The sequence below is a fragment of the Thamnophis elegans genome, chromosome 9 (assembly GCF_009769535.1).
Source record: "Thamnophis elegans isolate rThaEle1 chromosome 9, rThaEle1.pri, whole genome shotgun sequence".
Taxonomy (NCBI): domain Eukaryota; kingdom Metazoa; phylum Chordata; class Lepidosauria; order Squamata; family Colubridae; genus Thamnophis; species Thamnophis elegans.
The window spans coordinates 66,354,882-66,374,544 of NC_045549.1; the positions used below are offsets into that span (position 1 = coordinate 66,354,882).

At 43.5% G+C, this 19,663-nt stretch overlaps 1 protein-coding gene across 1 annotated transcript in view; it reads left to right on the forward strand.

The window, feature by feature from the left end:
• KDR (kinase insert domain receptor) overlaps positions 1-19,663 on the forward strand; it is an 87,360-nt gene that overhangs the window by 41,079 nt on the left and 26,618 nt on the right. Inside the window, exons 10-15 of the mRNA XM_032224580.1 lie at positions 1,475-1,631; positions 6,288-6,411; positions 8,450-8,558; positions 11,116-11,460; positions 16,244-16,390; positions 18,102-18,233. Coding sequence (XP_032080471.1) covers positions 1,475-1,631; positions 6,288-6,411; positions 8,450-8,558; positions 11,116-11,460; positions 16,244-16,390; positions 18,102-18,233 — 1,014 coding nt within the window. The remainder of the gene's footprint in view (positions 1-1,474; positions 1,632-6,287; positions 6,412-8,449; positions 8,559-11,115; positions 11,461-16,243; positions 16,391-18,101; positions 18,234-19,663) is intronic.

Genomic DNA, 19,663 nt, shown 5'->3' on the forward strand with positions numbered 1-19,663 from the left:
TCCGAGGTGGGTAAAATGAGGACCCAGATTGTTGGGGGCAAGAGGCTGACTCTGTAAACCGCTTAGAGAGGGCTGTAAAAGCACTATGAAGCAGTATATAAGTCTCTGTTGCTATTACTGTGCTTTACAGCCCTCTCTAAGCAGTTTAAAGAGCCAGCATTTTGCCCCCAACAATCTGGGCCCTCATTTTACCAATCTCAGAAGGATGGAAGGCTGAGTCAACCTGAGCCTGGTGAGATTCGAACTACCAAATTCCAGGGAGCTGACAGCAGTCAGCAGAGGTAGCCTGCAGTACTGCACTCTAACCGCTGCACCACTGTGACTCAATTAACTGTTAAATCAGACGAAGGAAAGAAAGAAACTAATGGTTGATCAGAAAAAAAAGGGCCATTGGGCTGGTTGCAGTGGTGGGTGTCCAATTTTTTTTACTACCAGTTTGCTCATGCCCGTGCGCGCATGCTAGGGGTGGGTTTCAGGCGGTTTGCAGTGGTCCCCGCGAACCGGTTGGTCGGCGAACCCGGAAGTAAGTAACTTCCGGGAACGCCGAAGGATCCACCCGCCCGCCCGCGTTTCTTACCCGGTTTTGACAAGTTCTGCGCTTCCACGCATGCGCAGAACATATACAGCGCCTGCACGATCCTCCAGGAGCAGCTGGAGCATCGCACAGGCGCTAGTACACATGCGTGCACTGCACGCGTGCATGAGGACGCCGCCGGCCCCGTTCGAACCGGTTGGAACAGGGCGAGAAACCCACCCCTGGCGCATGCGTACACTCGCGCAATGCTTCTGTGCATGTGCAGAGGTGTCCCGGCAGGTAGGTGGAGCCTCTCGCTGCCACCATTACCTGTTTGCCCAATCCAGGCTGATCCGGGTGCAACCCACCTCTGCTGGTTGGCATGCAGCCCTAAGTCGTAATGTGGTTGCTTATTTTTCATTTAGTATGAGACCAAACTTCGTTTGGAATTCTAGTTGAAAATTGAATCCATTGTCCTGTTATTATTATCTACAATTGGGAGTGAGGAAGTAGTTAGATGCCTTCCAAACCTAGAGAATGCTTGAAGGCGCCATGATTGCGTGCCATTGATGAGTTCTCCTACCATCAATTGGTCAAATCTCAACAGTCTTCATCAGATCTTCCGGTAGCAATTTTATTAATTCATCAGTTGCAGAAAGCTTCCTTTTTCATGTCCTAAAGTCCTGACTCATCCAGAGTTGGCAGACATTAAAGACATTCATTTCCTCCAATGAAAGGACTTCAGTAACAGAAAGGGAATGCTAGATGTTGCTTCTTATTACCCAGTGAAAGAGGAAAAAGGGGAAATGCCAGTGAACTACATTGATTAAGTAGTTTTCTGTTTGAAATTGCAGCCATGAATGTTCTTCAAAAGTTCTGTGTTTCAAAGCATGCCCGTCTCTTCTCACAGAATTACTTCCTGCTGATTGCTACTCATTTACTTATCTTTTCCTCTGGCAGTGCCACCTCAAATCGGGGAGAATGCGCTCCTCTCTTCTGTGGATTCCTACAAGTATGGCTCCACCCAAACTCTTACGTGTACGGTGTATGCGGCTCCCATGGTGAGGCACATTCAGTGGTACTGGCAACTGGAAGAAGAATGCACTTTCAATCCACAGTAAGCAGAACGCGATTTCCCAGTGATTGCTTCCCCCCCGCCCCTCCATGCATTTGATTTTGTACAAATACATTGTGTTGGTGACTTGTTTGGAGATCTCTTGGCAAATCTCTTCTGATCCTTTGGAAAATTATTTCCCCGGAGATAAGGCAGGTCCCCCGTCTCCTATCCTTTTGAAAAAGGGTTAAAACATGGCTCCATGGCCATGCTTGAGAAGGCCAAAAGAGCATAGAGTTGTGAGGTTGTTTAGTGCCACGAGAGTCCTTCCTTTGCCTTTCCCCACCAATTTTTAACAGGGTTATTCTTGCCTCCTTTAAAACAAAATACCATATTTTTTTTTAAATCTTGAACTCAAAATTTTAACGCCAGCATTTTAATTTTTGGTATTTCAATGTTTTATGGTGCACCGCCCAGAAACCCTCTTTGAGGGAGACGGGTAGTTTGGAAATGTGAAAAATAAATAAATAATGCCCACCTACATCCAGTTATGCCACAATTCAAAACTAGACAGATTCCCTCCGGTTTCATTGGTACTTTGCTCAATAGTAGTAACTGGGAGAGGGATCTTGGAGTCCTAGTGGACAACCATTTAAATTGGAGCCAGCCGTGGGCAGCAGCTGCCAAAACAGCCAACACAGTTCTAGGCTGCATAAACAGAGGGATAGAATCAAGATCACATGAAGTGTTGATACCACTTTATAAGGCCTTGATAAGGCCACACTTGGAATATTGCATTCAGTTTTGGTCGCCACGATGTAGAAAAAATGTGGAGACTCTAGAAAGAGTGCAGAGAAGAGCAACAAAGAGGATGAGGGGACTGGAGGCTAAAACATATGAGGAACGTTTGCAAGAACTGGTTATGTCTAGTTTAATGAAAAGAAGGACTAGGGGAGACATGATATCAGTCTTCCAATATCTCAGGGGCTGCCAGAAAGAAGAGGGAGTCAAGCTATTATCCAAAGCATCTGAGGGCAGGACAAGAAGCAATGGGTGGAAACTAATCAAAGAGAGAAGCAACTTAAAACTAAAGAGAAATTTCCCGACAGTTAGAACAATTAATCAGTGGAACAACTTGCCTCCAGAATTTGTGAATGCTCCAACAGTGGACGTTTTTAAGAAGATGTTGGATATCCATTTGTCTGATGGTTTCATGCCTAAACAAGGGGCTGGACTAGAAGACCTCCAAGGTCCCTTCCAACCCTGTCTATTCTATTCTATTCTATTCTATTCTATTCTATTCTATTCTATTCTATTCTATTCTATTCTATTCTATTCTATTCCACTGCACTCCACTCCACTTCACTCCACTCTACCCTACTCTACTCTACACTACTGTACTCATTGTATGCCAGATTTTGGCTAGAGGTGACTGCTGGTTCTCTGTTTTGGAATTTTGTTGTTGTTGTTGTTGATACACATAACAGATCTGTAGTGTTCTCTGTCAGTTTTCTCTCTCCTGGGACAAACCAGGCCTTCATTTGGCTGGGTGTCTTATCTCTATGAAAGTGAATGTCAGCGGAAACCCTTTGATTGATGGCAGGAGTGATAGAGTGAGCTTCTGACCAAGGGCCACTTCGCTTCCCTTATCTGAATTTTGCACAAGAACAGACTTCCTTTTAGAATAAAAAAAGAAAAAGAGAAGGGAATCTGTTTTCCTGTTGTTGTTTTGAAAACAACTTCCTTTCTGTCTTCTTCCTTTGGTGCCTAACTATTTCCTATGCAAGTCTGGGTACTCCAGAGAAATATTGATTTGCACATTAACCTTTGCCTTTCTTTTAACAAAATTCACTCCGATTTGTTGGTTTTATGAATGGAGGTTTATTTGCAAAACACTATTTCCTACCTTTAATATCTAACTGGGCTGAGCTGGCCAAAATAAGGACAATTTACCTTGAGATTTACCCTCTTCTTTGTGGCAGCCCTTTAGATATTGGAACACTGTTATCATGTCACCCTTAGTCCTTTTCTTCATCAAACTAGCCGTATCCAATTTCTGCAACCGTTCTTTGTATGTTTTAGCCTCGAGTCACTAATCATCTTTGTTGCTTTTCTTTGCACTCTTTCTAGAGTCTCCACATCTTTTTTTACATTTTTGTGGTGACCAAGGTTATTTACACAATCAGATATTCTCATTAAGTCACTATATTCATAAAGCCCATATAAGCAACTTCTACATCCCTACGTAAATCCATCTTCAGCTGTAGAACTCCCATGGAGGTCAGCTGATCACTTAGCTACAACATGTTGGAAGTAAGACCTTAATTAGACTTAGACATGAGATGATTTCATTCCCCTACTCCAAGGGATTCATGCAAAGAGAGATCACTGGTACATGGTTTTAAATCCCACTTTCCAATTCATTCATTCATTCATTTATACATTCATTCATTCATTCAATTTCTATAGCCACCAATCTTAGTCAATGAATCTGGATGGCTTACAATTCAAAAAAAAATATTACAGTTAAAAATGCTAAAAAACCTTTTAAAATAATAAAAAGAAAAGCACTCAATCTCACTTTCCAATCCATCCATCCATCCATCCATCCATCCATCCATTCAATTTCTATAGCCACCAATCTTAGTCTATGAATCTGGATGGCTTACAATTCAAAAACATATATTACAGTTAAAAATGCTAAAAAACTTTTTAAAATAATAAAAAGAAAAGCACTCAATCTCACTTTCCAATCCATCCATCCATCCATCCATCCATCCATCCATCCATCCATCCATCCATTCAATTTCTATAGCCACCAATCTTAGTCAATGAATCTGGATAGCTTACAATTCAAAAAAATTATTACAGTTAAAAATGCTAAAAAACTTTTTAAAATAATAAAAAGAAAAGCACTCAATCTCACTTTCCCACCCACCCATCCATCCATCCATCCATCCATTCATCCAATTTCTATAGCCACCAATTTTAGTCAATGAATCTGGATAGCTTACAATTCGAAAAAATATATTACAGTTAAAAATGCTAAAAACTTTTTAAAACAAAAGCACTCAAAAGGTCTAGATCTCTCTCTCTCTCTCTCTCTCTCTCTCTCTCACACACACACACACACACACACACACACACACACACACACAAATACACACACGCATAGGGTCAAGCTACATGACCAGTTAACAATCGTAGAGTATTGGAGAGATAATGTTGCACAATGCTTCACAAGAAATATTGCAATATTTGAAGATGTTTCGCTTCTCATCCGATAAGCTTCTTCGCTTCTTATCCAAGAAGCGAAACATCTGCAAGGAAAAAACAGAAACTCCAGTTGCCTCTTGAAAAAAAAAAAGCACCTTTGGGACAGCAGGTGGCAAACTACAATTTTTTCTGCAATGTTTCTTGTGAAATATTAAAAAAAAAAAGTACCTGTTCTGACCTAGGCTTCCCCAAACCACAAAGCAGACTCCTGGTCTCAACAAAAACCCCTTTTTATTAAGTTGCTGTGATTCCTCTGATTCGCATCCAGCAAAGTCTTTCAAGGGAGGATTTACAGTCACAGACCTTATCTGGCTTGGAAAGCTGACAGGCCGATATCTTCAAAACTTGGCAAGGAGTCCCAGAGAGTCACAAACTAATTAAGCAAACTAATTGTCTCCTGCAAACTCCGCTCTTCTTTTATTCCCTCTGGGAGGGGCCGTTCACCATCCACCTGTGGCCTTACTCCCAAGTCGACCCCTGTTCTTTAGCTGTTCCTTTTGTCTGGCAACTCTGTGCATGCACACACTGGGAACAGGCTCCAGTTGTTCATCTGCCTCACTGATGTCTGACTCTGAAGGCAGCTGATAACTGGCATATGGCTCTGGCCCCCTCTCTGCCTCTGACACAGAGCCCTCGTCAGAGCCTTCCCCAGACTCCAGAACTGGCCCATGTTCCTCCGCAACCTCCTCACTGTCCGAATTTGCTGCCAGATCCACTGGCTACTGGTGGGCCACAACAGCATTTTTGGGACAACCATGACCTGGATGAGTGAGAATCTCCATAGACAGAGAGGAAAGGGAGGGGGAAGGGAAGGAGAAAAGGAGAAAAGAAAGGAGGGAAGGAAGGAGGGAAGGAGAGAAGGAGGGAGGGAAGGAAGGGGAGTGGCAGAGAAGAAACGAGGGAAGGAAAGAGGGAGGGAGGGAAGAAGATGCCTAACTTTTGATGTCTATAACGATTTTGTTAATATGGAAATGTCTCGAAACGTAGTCAAATGTAAAGCAAAACAGTGGCAGATGTTGTATTGTCTTTTGCAATCTATTGGCTGTTGTATTTTTCTTTTACTAATAAAAAATAATAAAAATTAAAAAAAAAAGAATCTCCATAGACATTTGCACGAGCCGAGGTGGCGCAGTGGTTAGGGTGCAGTACTGCAGGCCACTTCAGCTGACTGTTATCTGCAGTTCAGCGGTTCTAATCTCACCGGCTCAAGGTTGACTCAGCCTTCCATCCTTCCGAGGTGGGTGAAATGAGGACCCAGACTGTGGGGGCGATATGCTGACTCTGTAAACCGCTTAGAGAGGGCTGAAAGCCCCATGAAGCGGTATATAAGTCTAACTGCTATTGCTATTGCCATCTGATATTAACAATTGTGATACTTTTTTGGTGATAATTTTGTTAGCAAAGCACCCAAGTGTAAGAGGACATTTCTTTGATTTTTCTCAGCCAAGCTGGAATGGGGAACAATCCCTATGCATGTAAGAAATGGAAAACCATAGAAGACCGACGAGGGGGAAATCAGATTGAGATCTTAAAAGACCAGTTTGTTGCTATAGCTGGGAAAATGAAGGTGAGGCATGGATTTCTTACTTGCTGTTTGCAAAGCTGGTGGAAAGTTGGGCGGTAGAATTTAAGTTGCTACGTTGGGCTTAAACAAAATTCCATATAAATAAAGAACTGTGCATAAAAAAAGAAAATGACACAATCCCATGACCGAAAACTGAGCATCCCTTGGCTCCAGAATGTTACCTGCTGGTCTTAGTTATCATTTAGCCCCAGTAACTTAGTGGTAAAAAAGTGGCTCAGTGGCTAAGACGCTGGGCTTGTCAATCAGAAAGGTCGGCAGTTTGGCAGTTCAAATCCCTAGTGCTGCCTAATGGAGTGAGTTCCTGTTACTTGTCCCAGCTCAAAAGCACGTCAAAAATGCAAGTAGAAAAATAGGAACCACCTTTGGTGGGAAGGTAACAGCATTCCGTGCGCCTTCAGCATTTAGTCATGCCAGCCACATGACTATGGGGAAAGGTCGGCAGTTTGGCAGTTCAAATCCCTAGTGCTGCCTAATGGAGTGAGCTCCTGTTACTTGTCCCAGCTTCTGCCAACCTAGCAGTTCAAAAGCACGTCAAAAATGCAAGTAGAAAAATAGGAACCACCTTTGGTGGGAAGGTAACAGCGTTCCCTGAGCCTTTAGCATTTAGTCATGTCAGCCACATGACCACAGAGATGTCTTCGGACAGCACTGGCTCTTCGGCTTTGAAACGGAGATGAGCACCGCCCCGTAGAGTCGGGAACGACTAGCACATATGTGCAAGGGGAACCTTTACCTTTAACTTAGTGGTAAAATAGATTTCATAGTATAATGGATCAAGCTAAACAAAACTTAGCAGGTATTTTTTTTTTGATACCATTATTAATCATCTCTAACATTTATTATCATAAATAAATGCATTGAAATGCTAATTTTAAAGGGTCTACAAAAGGTTTACAAAAGATAAATTTTAAAAGATTGGAAACTTAGCCGTTGGGTTTAGTTAGAAATGGCATTTTAATTGTTCTTGGAAATTTTTAATATGATATGAGAAGCCATATAGAAAGGATGCTAATGGTAACTGTCGCACGTGTGTTTACCTGGGGCCCATAAGATAATGGCTTTTCTCCAGTAAGCATGGAGTTTTGTTTATAGCTTAAGGCTGAAATTTTAAGCAACATTATTTAATATTTACGGCCTCTATTTGTATTACAGTTTTTAGGTCAATGAACCAATTCTTAGCAGAAAATTCATTCTGAACTCAAGAGGTCTAAGTTTTGCATGAGTCATGGATCAGCCCGATCAGTGTGATATCAAAAGATATTTCTGGAGAATGTGCTGGTTTTTCAGCTTCACTCCATCCCTGGATTTTTATGGACAACAATAAGCTCTCTATTGGGAGAGTTGAGGAATGATAAACAGTTTACTTCTATTCATCTCAGAGGGTAGTCAATCTAAATTTCAGATGCCAATACATCAGGGGTGGGTTCCTGCCAGTTCTAACCTCTTCTATAGAAGAGGTTCCACAAATCTACAGTGCCGTTTAGAACCAGTTCCAGCTCCTTCCCCCACCCATCCACACATCATCAAGATGAAGAGCGAGAGGAGGAATTCTGGGAGTTGAAGTCCACAAGTCTTAAAGCTGTCAAGTTTGAACACCCCTGGGGGGGGGTTTCTAAAGGGTTAGGGGTGCAAGGGTCTTGTAACTTGACAGCTTTAAGACTTGTGTGCTTCAAATGCCAGAGTTTCTGAGCCAACATTTTGGTTGCTAAGCAAGAGCGTGGTTAAGTGAGTTTCCCCACATTTTACAAGTTGGCCATGCCCACCCAGTCACATGACTGCCAAGCCACTCCCACCCAGTCACATGGCCAGCAAGCCACTCCCACAAAGCAGGCCATACCTACAGAAGAGGTTCTAAAATTTTTTGAAACCCACCACTGCAATACATCCAACACAGGTGGATTGTGTTGCAATAGAAGGAATAGCTTGGCTAAACTAACAAGATAGCATGTTCCATTGACTCATTTTGCAAACGACCAGCTCAAGACTTTAGCCTTAAATCACTTGACTTGTTCTCTTGTAGACGGTCAGCAGCCTCACCATTCAAGCAGCAAATGTGTCCACCTTCTACAGATGTGTGGCAAAGAATAAAGCTGGAGAAGGCGAACGAATCATCTCCTTTCATGTAACTAGTAAGTCTTGCTTTCCCAACTTATCTGTCACATTTTCCTAAGGCAATTTGTGCGTGCTTCCAAAACGAACGTAAAAGAACACGGCAAGAAGGCCAAGTTTGCAGGGATTAAGGAACAGCCTGGATGTGAATGAGCAGAATTCACAGTAAATTATCATTTTTTTAAAAAAAAATTATTTCTCATATATACATTCACAATTATATAATCTCATAACTGTTGTTGATAATATGTATTTATAACAATTTTTCTCCCCTACAATTGACAATATAATTGGGATTGCTTTCTTGCCATCCCATAGACCCATCTTATTTTACAACAATCCTACTTCTTCTTCCTTCCTTCCCTCCTTCCTTCCCTCCTTCCTTCCCTCCTTTCTTCCCCCTTCCTTCCCTCCTTTCTTCTCTCCTTCTCTCCTTCCTTCCCTCCTTCCTTCCCTCCTTTCTTCTCTCCTTCTCTCCTTCCTTTCCTCCTTCCTTCCCTCCTTCCTTCCCTCCTTTCTTCTCTCCTTCCTTCCCTCCTTCCTTCCCTCCTTTCTTCTCTCCTTCTCTCCTTCCTTCCCTCCTTCCTTCCCTCCTTGCTTCCCTCCCTCCTTCCCTCCCTCCTTCCTTTCCTCCTTCGTTTCCCTCCTTTCTTCTCTCCTTCTCTTCTTCCTTCCCTCCTTTCTCCTCTCCTTCCTTCCTTCCTCCTCTCCTTCCCCTTCTCTCCTTCCCCTTCCTCTCCTCTGCTCTTCCCCTCTTCTTCCCTTTCCTCCCCTCTCTCCTACTCTTGCATTCCCTCCATTTCTTCCTCTGCTTTTCCCTCTCTCCTTTTCCTCTCCTTTCTCCCCTCCTTCCTATCTTTCCTTCTACTCCTCTCTCCATCCCCTTTGTCCGTTGTTGTGTTTACATATTTTCCTCTTCAGGGGGTGACCTGATTCTTTTTTTTTTCCCCTTAATTGGAGGTTATAAAAAAAGGCAAGATTTACAAAATACAAAAGAGAGATAAAACTCTTTACATATTTACAGCGCAGACGGCACTATTCATCTCACATAGTTCATCAATTCACAGTAAATTAATAAAGGGGTTTTTTGTCGGGACAAGGAGTTTGCTTCATGCTCTTGGGAAGCCTCGGTCAGAAGAGAAATGGACGACTGCTGTCAAACACCAGGCTTATAGCATCCCTCCTTCAAAACTTTCTTCAGGGAAGTGGTTTTCTCGGAAGTTTCAGCTTCACCCACTCTGGGTTGAAAGAATGTTCTTTTCAGTCTATGGCCCATCCTTGAAGTAATAGCAATAGCAGTTAGACTTATATACCTCTTCATCGGACTTTCAGCCCTCTCTAAGCAGTTTACAGAGTCAGCATATCGCCCCCACAGTCTGGGTCCTCATTTCACCCACCTCGGAAGGATGGAAGGCTGAGTCAACCTTGAGCCGGTGAGATTAGAACCGCCGAACTGCAGATAACAGTCAGCTGAAGTGGCCTGAAGTACTGCACCCTAACTACCGCGCCACCTCGGCTCACCTCGGAAGTAGCGGGTAGAAACAGAGTCTGCTCATCTCCAGCATTTTCCAGGAAATGTTAAGATGACAGCTGCAATTGCTTGATCAAAACCTTCTCCCTTTTTCATACACGTGAAAAGGGCTGAGGTTTTCGCCTGAGTCATTTGCCTGAGCTGTGGTGGTGCAGTGGGTAGAGTGCAGTAACTCAGGCTACTTCTGCTGACTGCTGGCTGCCTGCAGTTTGGCAGTTCGATTCTCACCGGCTCAAGGTTGACTCAGCCTTCCATCCTTCCAAGGTCAGTAAAATGAGGACCCAGATTGTTGGGGGCAATAGGCGGATTCTGTAAACCACTTAGAGGTGGTTACAAAGCACTGGAAAACAGTTTATACCGTATTTTTCGGAGTATAAGATGTACCTTTTCCCTCAAAAAAGAGAGTGAAAATCTGGGTGCATCTTATACACTGAATGCAGCACTTTTGGCCTACTGAAACTCTGTCCCCTTTGCAAAAACGGACGTGCAAAGGGTTAAGGAAGCTTGCAAAATGCTCCTGAGGGGTGGGGAGGGCAAAAAAGATAATAAAATGGGGTGTTTTTGTCCCCCCCAGCCCAAGGAGCACTCTACACGCCTCCCAAAGCTTCTGCTTGTTCCCCCTTTTTTTTGCAAAAAACGGCCCATTTTTGTGAAAAACAGACTGATTTTTGCTCATTTTTGCCCCCCCCCGAGCCCCTAGGAGCATTCTACAAGCCTCCCAAAGCTCTGCATGCCCCCCTTTTTTTGCAGAAGCTGAGGCATGCAGAGGGTTTGGGAGGGATGCAAGAGTGCAAAACCTTTTTTTAACATTGACCTCTTCAAAATCATGGTGCGTCTTATACTCCGGTGGGTGTTATAGTCCGAAAAATATGGTAAGTCTTAGTGCTATTGCTATTGTAGATGTTTTCCTGTGTTGAATGTCCCTGAAGAGATCTCGGAATATTTCAAAGGCTCCTGAAGCATTATTATCTCTTAGAGGGTGACATGCAGTGGCTCTCTGATATTTTCCTTTAGATCCTTTCTGATCCTTTTCCTTTTATTCCCAGGAGGCCTTGAGATCAGCCTTCAGCCTCAAGGCCAGCCTACTAAGAAGCACAACGTAACCTTGCAATGCACCGCAGGCAAGCACACCTTTGAAAGTCTCACCTGGTTTAAATTCACCCCTCGTGTTTCAAGGACTCACCTGGATAGACTGCCTATGCCTGTTTGCAAGAATTTGGAGGCCCTCCAGAAACTGAATGGCACCACCATGAAGGCCAATAGGGAGACCGTTACCCTGAGTCTCTTTCTCCACAATATCACCCTCCAAGATAGCGGGGAGTACGTGTGCATCGCTGTGGATAGAAAGAGCAAAACCCAACACTGCCTTGTCAAGCACCTCACCATTCATGGTAAGTCCAATCAGTGGCGGGATTCAATTTTTTTTACTATCGTTTCTGTGGGTGTGGCTTGGTGGCCGTGGCATGGATTGGTGGCAAGGGAACAATACTGAAAAATCCGACTCCTGGGGGAAGGATACTGTAAAATCTCCATTCACTCCCCACTGCTGGGGGAAGGATACTGTAAATCTCCATTCCACCCCACTCCAGGGAAGGATACTGTAAAATCTCCATTCCACCCCACTCCAGGGAAGGATACTGTAAAATCTCCATTCCCTCCCCACTGCTGGGGAAAGGATACTATAAAATCTCCATTTCCACCCCACTCCTGGGGGAAGGATACTGTAAAATCTCCATTTCCACCCCACTCCTGGGGGAAGGATACTGTAAAATCTCCATTTCCACCCCACTCCTGGGGAAAGGATACTGTAAAATCTCCATTCACTCCCCACTCCAGGGAAGGATACTGTAAAATCTCCATTCCACCCCACTCCAGGGAAGGATACTGTAAAATCTCCATTCACTCCCCACTGTGGGGGAAGGATACTGTAAAATCTCTATTCCACCTCACTCCAGCAAAGGATACTGTAAAATCTCAATTCACTCCCCACTGCTGGGGAAAGAATACTGTAAAATCTCCATTCCACCACACTCCAGGGAAGGATACTGTAAAATCTCCATTCACTCCCCACTTCTGGGGGAAGGATAGTGTAAAATCTCCATTTCCACCCCACTCCAGGGAAGGATACTGTAAAATCTCCATTCACTCCCCACTGTGGGGGAAGGATACTTTAAAATCTCTATTCCACCTCATTCCAGGGAAGGATACTGTAAAATCTCCATTCACTCCCCACTGCTGGGGAAAGAATACTGTAAAATCTCCATTCCACCACACTCCAGGGAAGGATACTGTAAAATCTCCATTCACTCCCCACTTCTGGGGGAAGGATAGTGTAAAATCTCCATTTCCACCCCACTCCAGGGAAGGATACTGTAAAATCTCCATTCACTCCCCACTGTGGGGGAAGGATACTGTAAAATCTCTATTCCACCTCATTCCAGGGAAGGATACTGTAAAATCTCCATTCACTCCCCACTTCTGGGGGAAGGATACTGTAAAATCTCCATTCACTCCCCACTGTGGGGGAAGGATACTGTAAAATCTCTATTCCACCTCATTCCAGGGAAGGATACTGTAAAATCTCCATTCACTCCCCACTGCTGGGGAAAGAATACTGTAAAATCTCCATTCCACCACACTCCAGGGAAGGATACTGTAAAATCTCCATTCACTCCCCACTTCTGGGGGAAGGATAGTGTAAAATCTCCATTTCCACCCCACTCCAGGGAAGGATACTGTAAAATCTCCATTCAATAGCAATAGCAATAGCAGTAGACTTATATACCGCTTCATAGGCCTTTCAGGCCTCTCTAAGCGGTTTACAGAGAGTCAGCATATTGCCCCCAACAATCTGGGTCCTCATTTTACCCACCTCGGAAGGATGGAAGGCTGAGTCCCCACTGTAAAATCTCCATTCACTACCCACTGTGGGGGAAGGATACTGTAAAATCTCTATTCCACCTCATTCCAGGGAAGGATACTGTAAAATCTCCATTCACTCCCTACTGCTGGGGAAATGATACTGTAAAATCTCAATTCCACCTCACTCCTGGGGGAAGGATACTGTAAAATCCCCATTCCCCAACCTGCTTTCCAGCTCTGTTCTCCTGTGCAGGGCAACAAAGAAGACCCAGCCTATCAGCTGGGACTGGAGACAGCAAATAGATGGGGACAGGGGCCACTCAGAGGTGATATTTGCTGGTTCTCTCCAGAACTGGTTAGAACCGGCTGAATACCACCTCTGAGTCCAATGCTGTATGGGAAAATGTTGTATTCAATTTCTATTCAATCTATTTTTCATCCTAATTGAATCCGTCCAAGGATAAGAAAAAAGAAAATCAGGTTCACCCATGTTTCTATATATGCCCCTCACTTTAACCGTAGTGTTCCTTTTAAATGCTTTGTGGCAAGGATAGTTAATTTTATTGGTAGACAAAGACTCTATACGGTGGACATCGAGAGAAATCACATGTTGTCCAATGACAAGCTTGGAAATCACTGCATATTTTCATGTGTTTCCCAGCCTCTAAATGACAGGAAGTTGTGTGGTCAGTTTCCGCCATCATTGTCTAAGGAGGTCACCTTAGATCAATTTAACACTTAAGGAGTGGTTGTTGTGCAATGCAAGAAAATAGAGAGGAAAAGGCAGCATACCAAAATAGATGTACGGTATTTAAGATATTCCCAAAGTGTGTCTTTTCTTGCAGTGTAAAGCATTGGTTGAGTTGCATAAAAACATTGGTTTATTATGTAAAATATGGGTTGGGTCAGGGACGTGCAGTCAGGGGAGGCAGGGGAGGCAGAGCCTCATCACTGTCATCATGAAAAGAAAAAATAATGTAAAAGGAAAAAGGCAAGAGCTGAGGTCAGGCTGAGCTACTTGCTGCTAGAGTCACCGGGGATGACTGTTTAGTGCTGAACTGTTTAAAAAAGCCTCTAAAAAGCGGTTCCACCACAAAACCGCGCTCGACTAAACCGCACCCAACTAAACTGCATCGCTGATGTCATCAACAGCGCGGAGACAGAAGCACGCTGTAAACCCTAAACCTAAAATTAACCCTTAAACCTAAACCTAACCACCCTAAACCTAATCCTAAACCTAACCCTAAACCTAACCCTTAACCTAACCCTAAACCTAACCCTTAACCTAACCCTAACCCTAATCCTAACCCTTAACCTAACTCTTAACCTAACCCTAACCCTAACCCTTAACCTAACCCTTAACCTAACCCTAAAGCTAACCCTAAAGCTAACCCTAAACCTAACCCTTACCTTAAGTTGAATCGGCTTGCTTTCAAAGCGCTATTTAAAGCACCCTTCTTTCTCTGCGCTGGCTGTTGTCGCCCTGTTGATGACGTCAGCGACGCGGTTTAATCGGGCGCAACTTAGTCGAGCGCGGTTTTGACGGGTCACGCTAAAAAGCGCCCTCTACAGGAGAAGGCAGTAGAATGACGTGCCTCATCTACTCTGACTTTAGGCGTTTTATGATCACTCAAGCAGAGTTAAGCAAGGGTTAAAAGCCTAAAAATTCCTGATGTAGGTGAGGCACGTTGTTCTCCTGCCTCCTCCTGTAGAGGGCGCTTTTTTAGAGGCTTTTTTAAACAGTTAAGCAGAGTCATCCACAAGTCTAAAAAAAATTGGAAACCCACCACTGTGTCAGTGCCTCACCAGCCATAAACCTCACCGCACGTCACTGGGTTGGGTTGTGCAACTTTGCGGGGGGCCAAAGACTGCATTGGAACCTGCATGATGTGCAAGAAACTACACTCCAAAAGTAGTGGAGGGAGCTGGAACAGAAAGTGTATTTGATGTCCTTTAAAGCAGGGGTGTCAAACTCAAGGCCCGTGGGCTTAGATTCGGCCCACTGATTGCTTAGATGTGGCCCATCATGGGACCACTTTGGAAACAGCAAAGGACCAGCCCGCAGTGCCCCTGCCAGCAAAAATGGAGCTCAGGAGGACCACATGGAGCCCCCCCAAGACTCCATTTTTGGTGGCAGAGAACGGCAGGAGGCTGTCGCAGCGCAAAACAGAGCCTTGATGAACGATGTCGAGCTGACCACACCACCTGGCCACACACTCTGCCCCCCCAACCCCCTCCCCCCAAGGCCAAATACAACCCTGATGTGGCCCTCAATGAAATTGAGTTTGACACCCCTGATTTAAAGTGAACGGAAATCAAGTTGAGTTATTGTGACTACATTCTGGATTCGTTCCTTTTTCTTTTTCTCTTAACCATTAAATTTGATCAGATTTATCTAGGGGCTGCATTGAGAGGTCAGCTGCTGCTGGTTTGGACTGATTCAGGTGAACCGGTAGTTCCGACCAGTGGCTGGGCCCGCTTACCTGCCACGGTGCTATCTTGTCCTATATACCATATTTTTCGGACTATAAGATGCACCGAGTATAAGACGCATCATGATTTTTGAAGAGGTAAATTTTCAAAAAACATTTTTGCACTCTGGAGGCCTCCCAAACCCTCTGCATGCCTCATTTTTTTGCAGAAAAAGGAGAAGGGCATTCAGAGTTTTGGGAGGCTTTTAGAGTGCTCCTATGGGCTGGGTCTCACAAAACGAGCCAAAAACGGCCAGTTTTTGAAAAAAACTTGCCATTTTTGGGGTGGGGGAAGAAGGACATGCAGAGGGTTTGGGAGGCTTGTAGAGTGCTCCTGGGGGCTGGGGGACAAAAACGAACAAAAACAGTCCATTTTTTGTTCATTTTTGCCTCCCAAACCCTCTGCACATCCATTTTTTCAAAGGGTTTCAGCAGGCCAAAAATGCTGTATACAGTGTATAAGACGCACCCAGATTTTCAGCCTCTTTTGGGGGAAAATAGGTGCGTCTTATACTCCGAAAAATATGATAATCGCCATGTGTTTAAAGTGCTCACATTTTTGGTTCTGGGTGAACCGGTTGTTACATTATGTAATGCCCACCTCTGGCTGTTTTCATGTATCCCAAGGATTTAGGTTGTGCTTCTGAAACAAATTAACAGACACAAACAAATTCCTTGTATTTATGCTGGAACATTTTGTGTTCATTCTGCAATTTTAAGAAAGAACTTCTAGCAAGGCTCCTAAGCATTGTTTTCCTCCCATTGATTATAATGAAGCATCGGTTGCTTTCATGTTTGCCTTTCGGGGCCTGTTGTTAACATCTGTCTTTCTTGCAAACAGAACCAGTGGCACCTACAATTACAGGACACCCTCAGAATCAGACAACGAACATTGGCAAAACAATAGAAGTTGTCTGCACAGCAAGTGGAATTCCTTCCCCACACATCGCTTGGTTTAAAAACAACAATTCTCTGATTGAAGATTCAGGTGAGAAAGTGTTGTGGTCCATCAGCAGCCTGTGGGGCTGGCAGTGAGGAGGTTGGGGAGGTTGGGGAGGAACATGGGCCAGTCCTGGAGTCTGAGGAAGGCTCGGACGAGGGCTCTGCATCAGAGGCAGAGAGGGGGCCCAGGCCATCTGGTAGTGTTGTGCTGCCTCTGGAGCCTCCGGAGTCTGACATCAGCGAGGCAGAGGAACAGGGGGAGCCTGTTCCCAGTGTGCACCTGGGCAGAGCTGCCAGAAGGCAAGAACAGTTAAGAAAAAAGAGGCAACTCGGGAGTAAGGCTTGGAGATGATTGGCCCCTCCCATAAGACATAAAAGAGGAGCAAACGGACGAGCGCCTTTGAAGGAAGGAATTAGTTCGTTCTGGTCGGTTCAAACTCTGAGAAGCTCCGTTTGACTCTGTGCTCTGTTTGGCCTTGCAAAACTAATTGGAATTAAATCTCTGGCAGCGTTTCAAGGGAGATAAAGGCGGGTGCTTATCAGCATTACCTTGAAAGACTGTGGCAGACTTCTGCTGGACTCTTCACAGACTATTCATGAATCATTACGGGCTGTGAATGACCATAATTCACAGCCGTTTAAATAAAAGGGTTTTGGGGGACTAAGCCTGTGATTCATGCTTTATCAGGAAGCCTAGCTCAGAACAGAAAGTTCTGCTCTATCCAATTGCTCATGTTAAATTGCCTGTTGAAGTTGCAATGCTCAATGTATTGCTTATTCAAGAATTATGTCGTCTATTATGTCTCTTAAATGCTCCTATCACTCATTGATAATTCAATGAACAAAACTGTGATTCCATTGGACAATACGCTCCGTCCTTTTGTCTGACATCTGCTACCTCTCCCGCTGATGCTTGTCGGTTACATCTTTTAATAAGAGCTATATTAATTTCTTGCCCAATTCTTATCCCAGTAATCATCGACTTCATTCACAAAAAGGCATTATACAATTCATTGATCAGGTTGAAGGGTTGCAGCGTGAAAACCATTGCCAGCTGATTTATTTGTTGTTGATTAAGCAAAGTAACCAGCCCTCCCCCCCCAAAAAAATCATTAAAAAAACTTTGATTCAACAAAAAAATGATAAAGATATAGTTCCATCTGGAAAAACAGATGTCCAAAGCTCAACCAACTATTGGTTAATTATATTTACAGTCATCAGATTGGTACAGAGGTCATGCACTTTGATTGGGAGTTTCTCCTAAGGCAAGAACTGTGTTTGGCTGGTTTCACTCATATTGTATCTCCATTATCATGACTATACATATATGTCTTAGGGTTGCACCTCATCACAAAAATCGATCCAGATTTTAATCCACCCAAGTTTAGGTTCAGATAGATGCGATATCCAGCTCCATAGCTCAGTTGTTAGCAATAGCAATAGCAGTTAGACTTATATACCGCTTCATAGGGCTTTCAGCCCTCTCTAAGCGGTTTACAGAGTCAGCATATTGCCCCCAACAACAATCCGGGTCCTCATTTTACCCACCTCGGAAGGATGGAAGGCTGAGTCAACCTTGAGCCGGTGAGATTTGAACAGCCGAACTGCCGAACTGCAGTCAGCTGAAGTAGCCTGCAGTGCTGCATTTAACCACTGCGCCACCCCAAAGAGAAATCGTAATGTGAAATTTTAGAATGCTCCCATTTGGAGTCATAGCAAAAGACGTTATTTGTACTTCTTGTTGTCTCTGCTACAAGGTATTGTCCTGAAGGATGGGAACCAACGGCTCACCATCCGAAGAGTGAGGAAGGAGGATGAAGGTCTTTATACGTGCCACGCCTGCAATGTCCTCGGTTGTACAAAAGCAGCTGCATTTTTTGAAGTGGAAGGTTGGTAGCATAATGCATTCCCAGGGTGATATTGGAAAGCCATTCTTTCTGTGTCCTTAGAATTGTGTTATCTCTGTTGGTTAACTCCTTAGAACCGAGTTAACGCACTAATATGATCAGCAGCACTTAAAGAAAATTTATACAAAATGTTTTGTAAATGTGTTTTTATTTTCCATTTCCATTTTCGTACAGTCACATATATACTGTGCAGAACCGGGGCCATATAACATTAAACAATAAACACAGCCATTCCTCTTGTCAATAATACCACCCAAAATAGAAACCCAATGTACCTCTTCGACCCTCCATACACCCTTTCTTTCGCCCCCCTCCAACTTTCCATCTTCCCTCCATCATTCCACTCTACCCTACTTCCCCTCCCCCTCTACTACTCCTCTCTCCCGATACACTCCCACCCTTCCTTCTCACCCTCCCTCCAATCCTCTCTCCCATCCTCTCTACCCTCTTTCTTCTATCCCTCTACTCCTCCCTTCGGTGTATTTCTACTATCTATTAATATATTATTAATATATTCAGAAAATTTATACAAAATGTTTTATCATTGGCATTTATCACCAACAAGATTGGCTAAAATGTACCCAAACATGAAGCTGACCCGCTGGAAATGTAAAAAAGTACAAGGGACTTATTATCACATATAGTGGACCTTCCTGGAAACACAAAAATATTGGACAAAAATTGGAAAATGGGTGCAAGAAATTAGAGGAGAATAGATAAAATACAAACCCAAAATCTTTCTACTGGGAATAATGAAAAGGGAATGAATATACAAAGAAAATTAAGTACATATTAACACATCTGCTAACTACATCTAGAATAGCATTTGCCCAATGCTGGAAACAAAATAATACCCCCTCGGATGAATTAGTGATAAAAAAACCTTTGGATTGTGCAGAGATGGACAAATTAACACTGAAATTAAAAGATAAAGAAGAGTCGGAATATTATGAAATTTGGAACAATTGGTCCAAATGGCTGCAAAACAAGAATAAAATTAATTAAGCAAAAAAAAACCCAATATATATAAATATATATAGAACTGTGCATAAAGGTGTGTAAATATAGAAGCGAAATATTATATACATGTACAGGTATGATGACATAACAATGTTGATATAATGACTGCAAGGTGTTGTAGAAGGGAAAAAAGAATTTAAAAAATCTGCTAAAAAAAAAGAACTGAGTTAACACATTAATGCAATTCCAGATGCTAATTGATAGTGAAATAAAAACAGAGCTCAAGAGAAGCTTGCCAAATCTGGGGCCATACAGAAAATCCAGAAGCTGGATGGCAGCCATAGGAGAAGTGCCAAAATCTAAACGGAAGAGAAAACCTTGAAACCTAAGAGGAATGTGGATTCTACTGTCAGGCATGAAAAACCAAATTTGCACATGAAAGTTCAATGAAA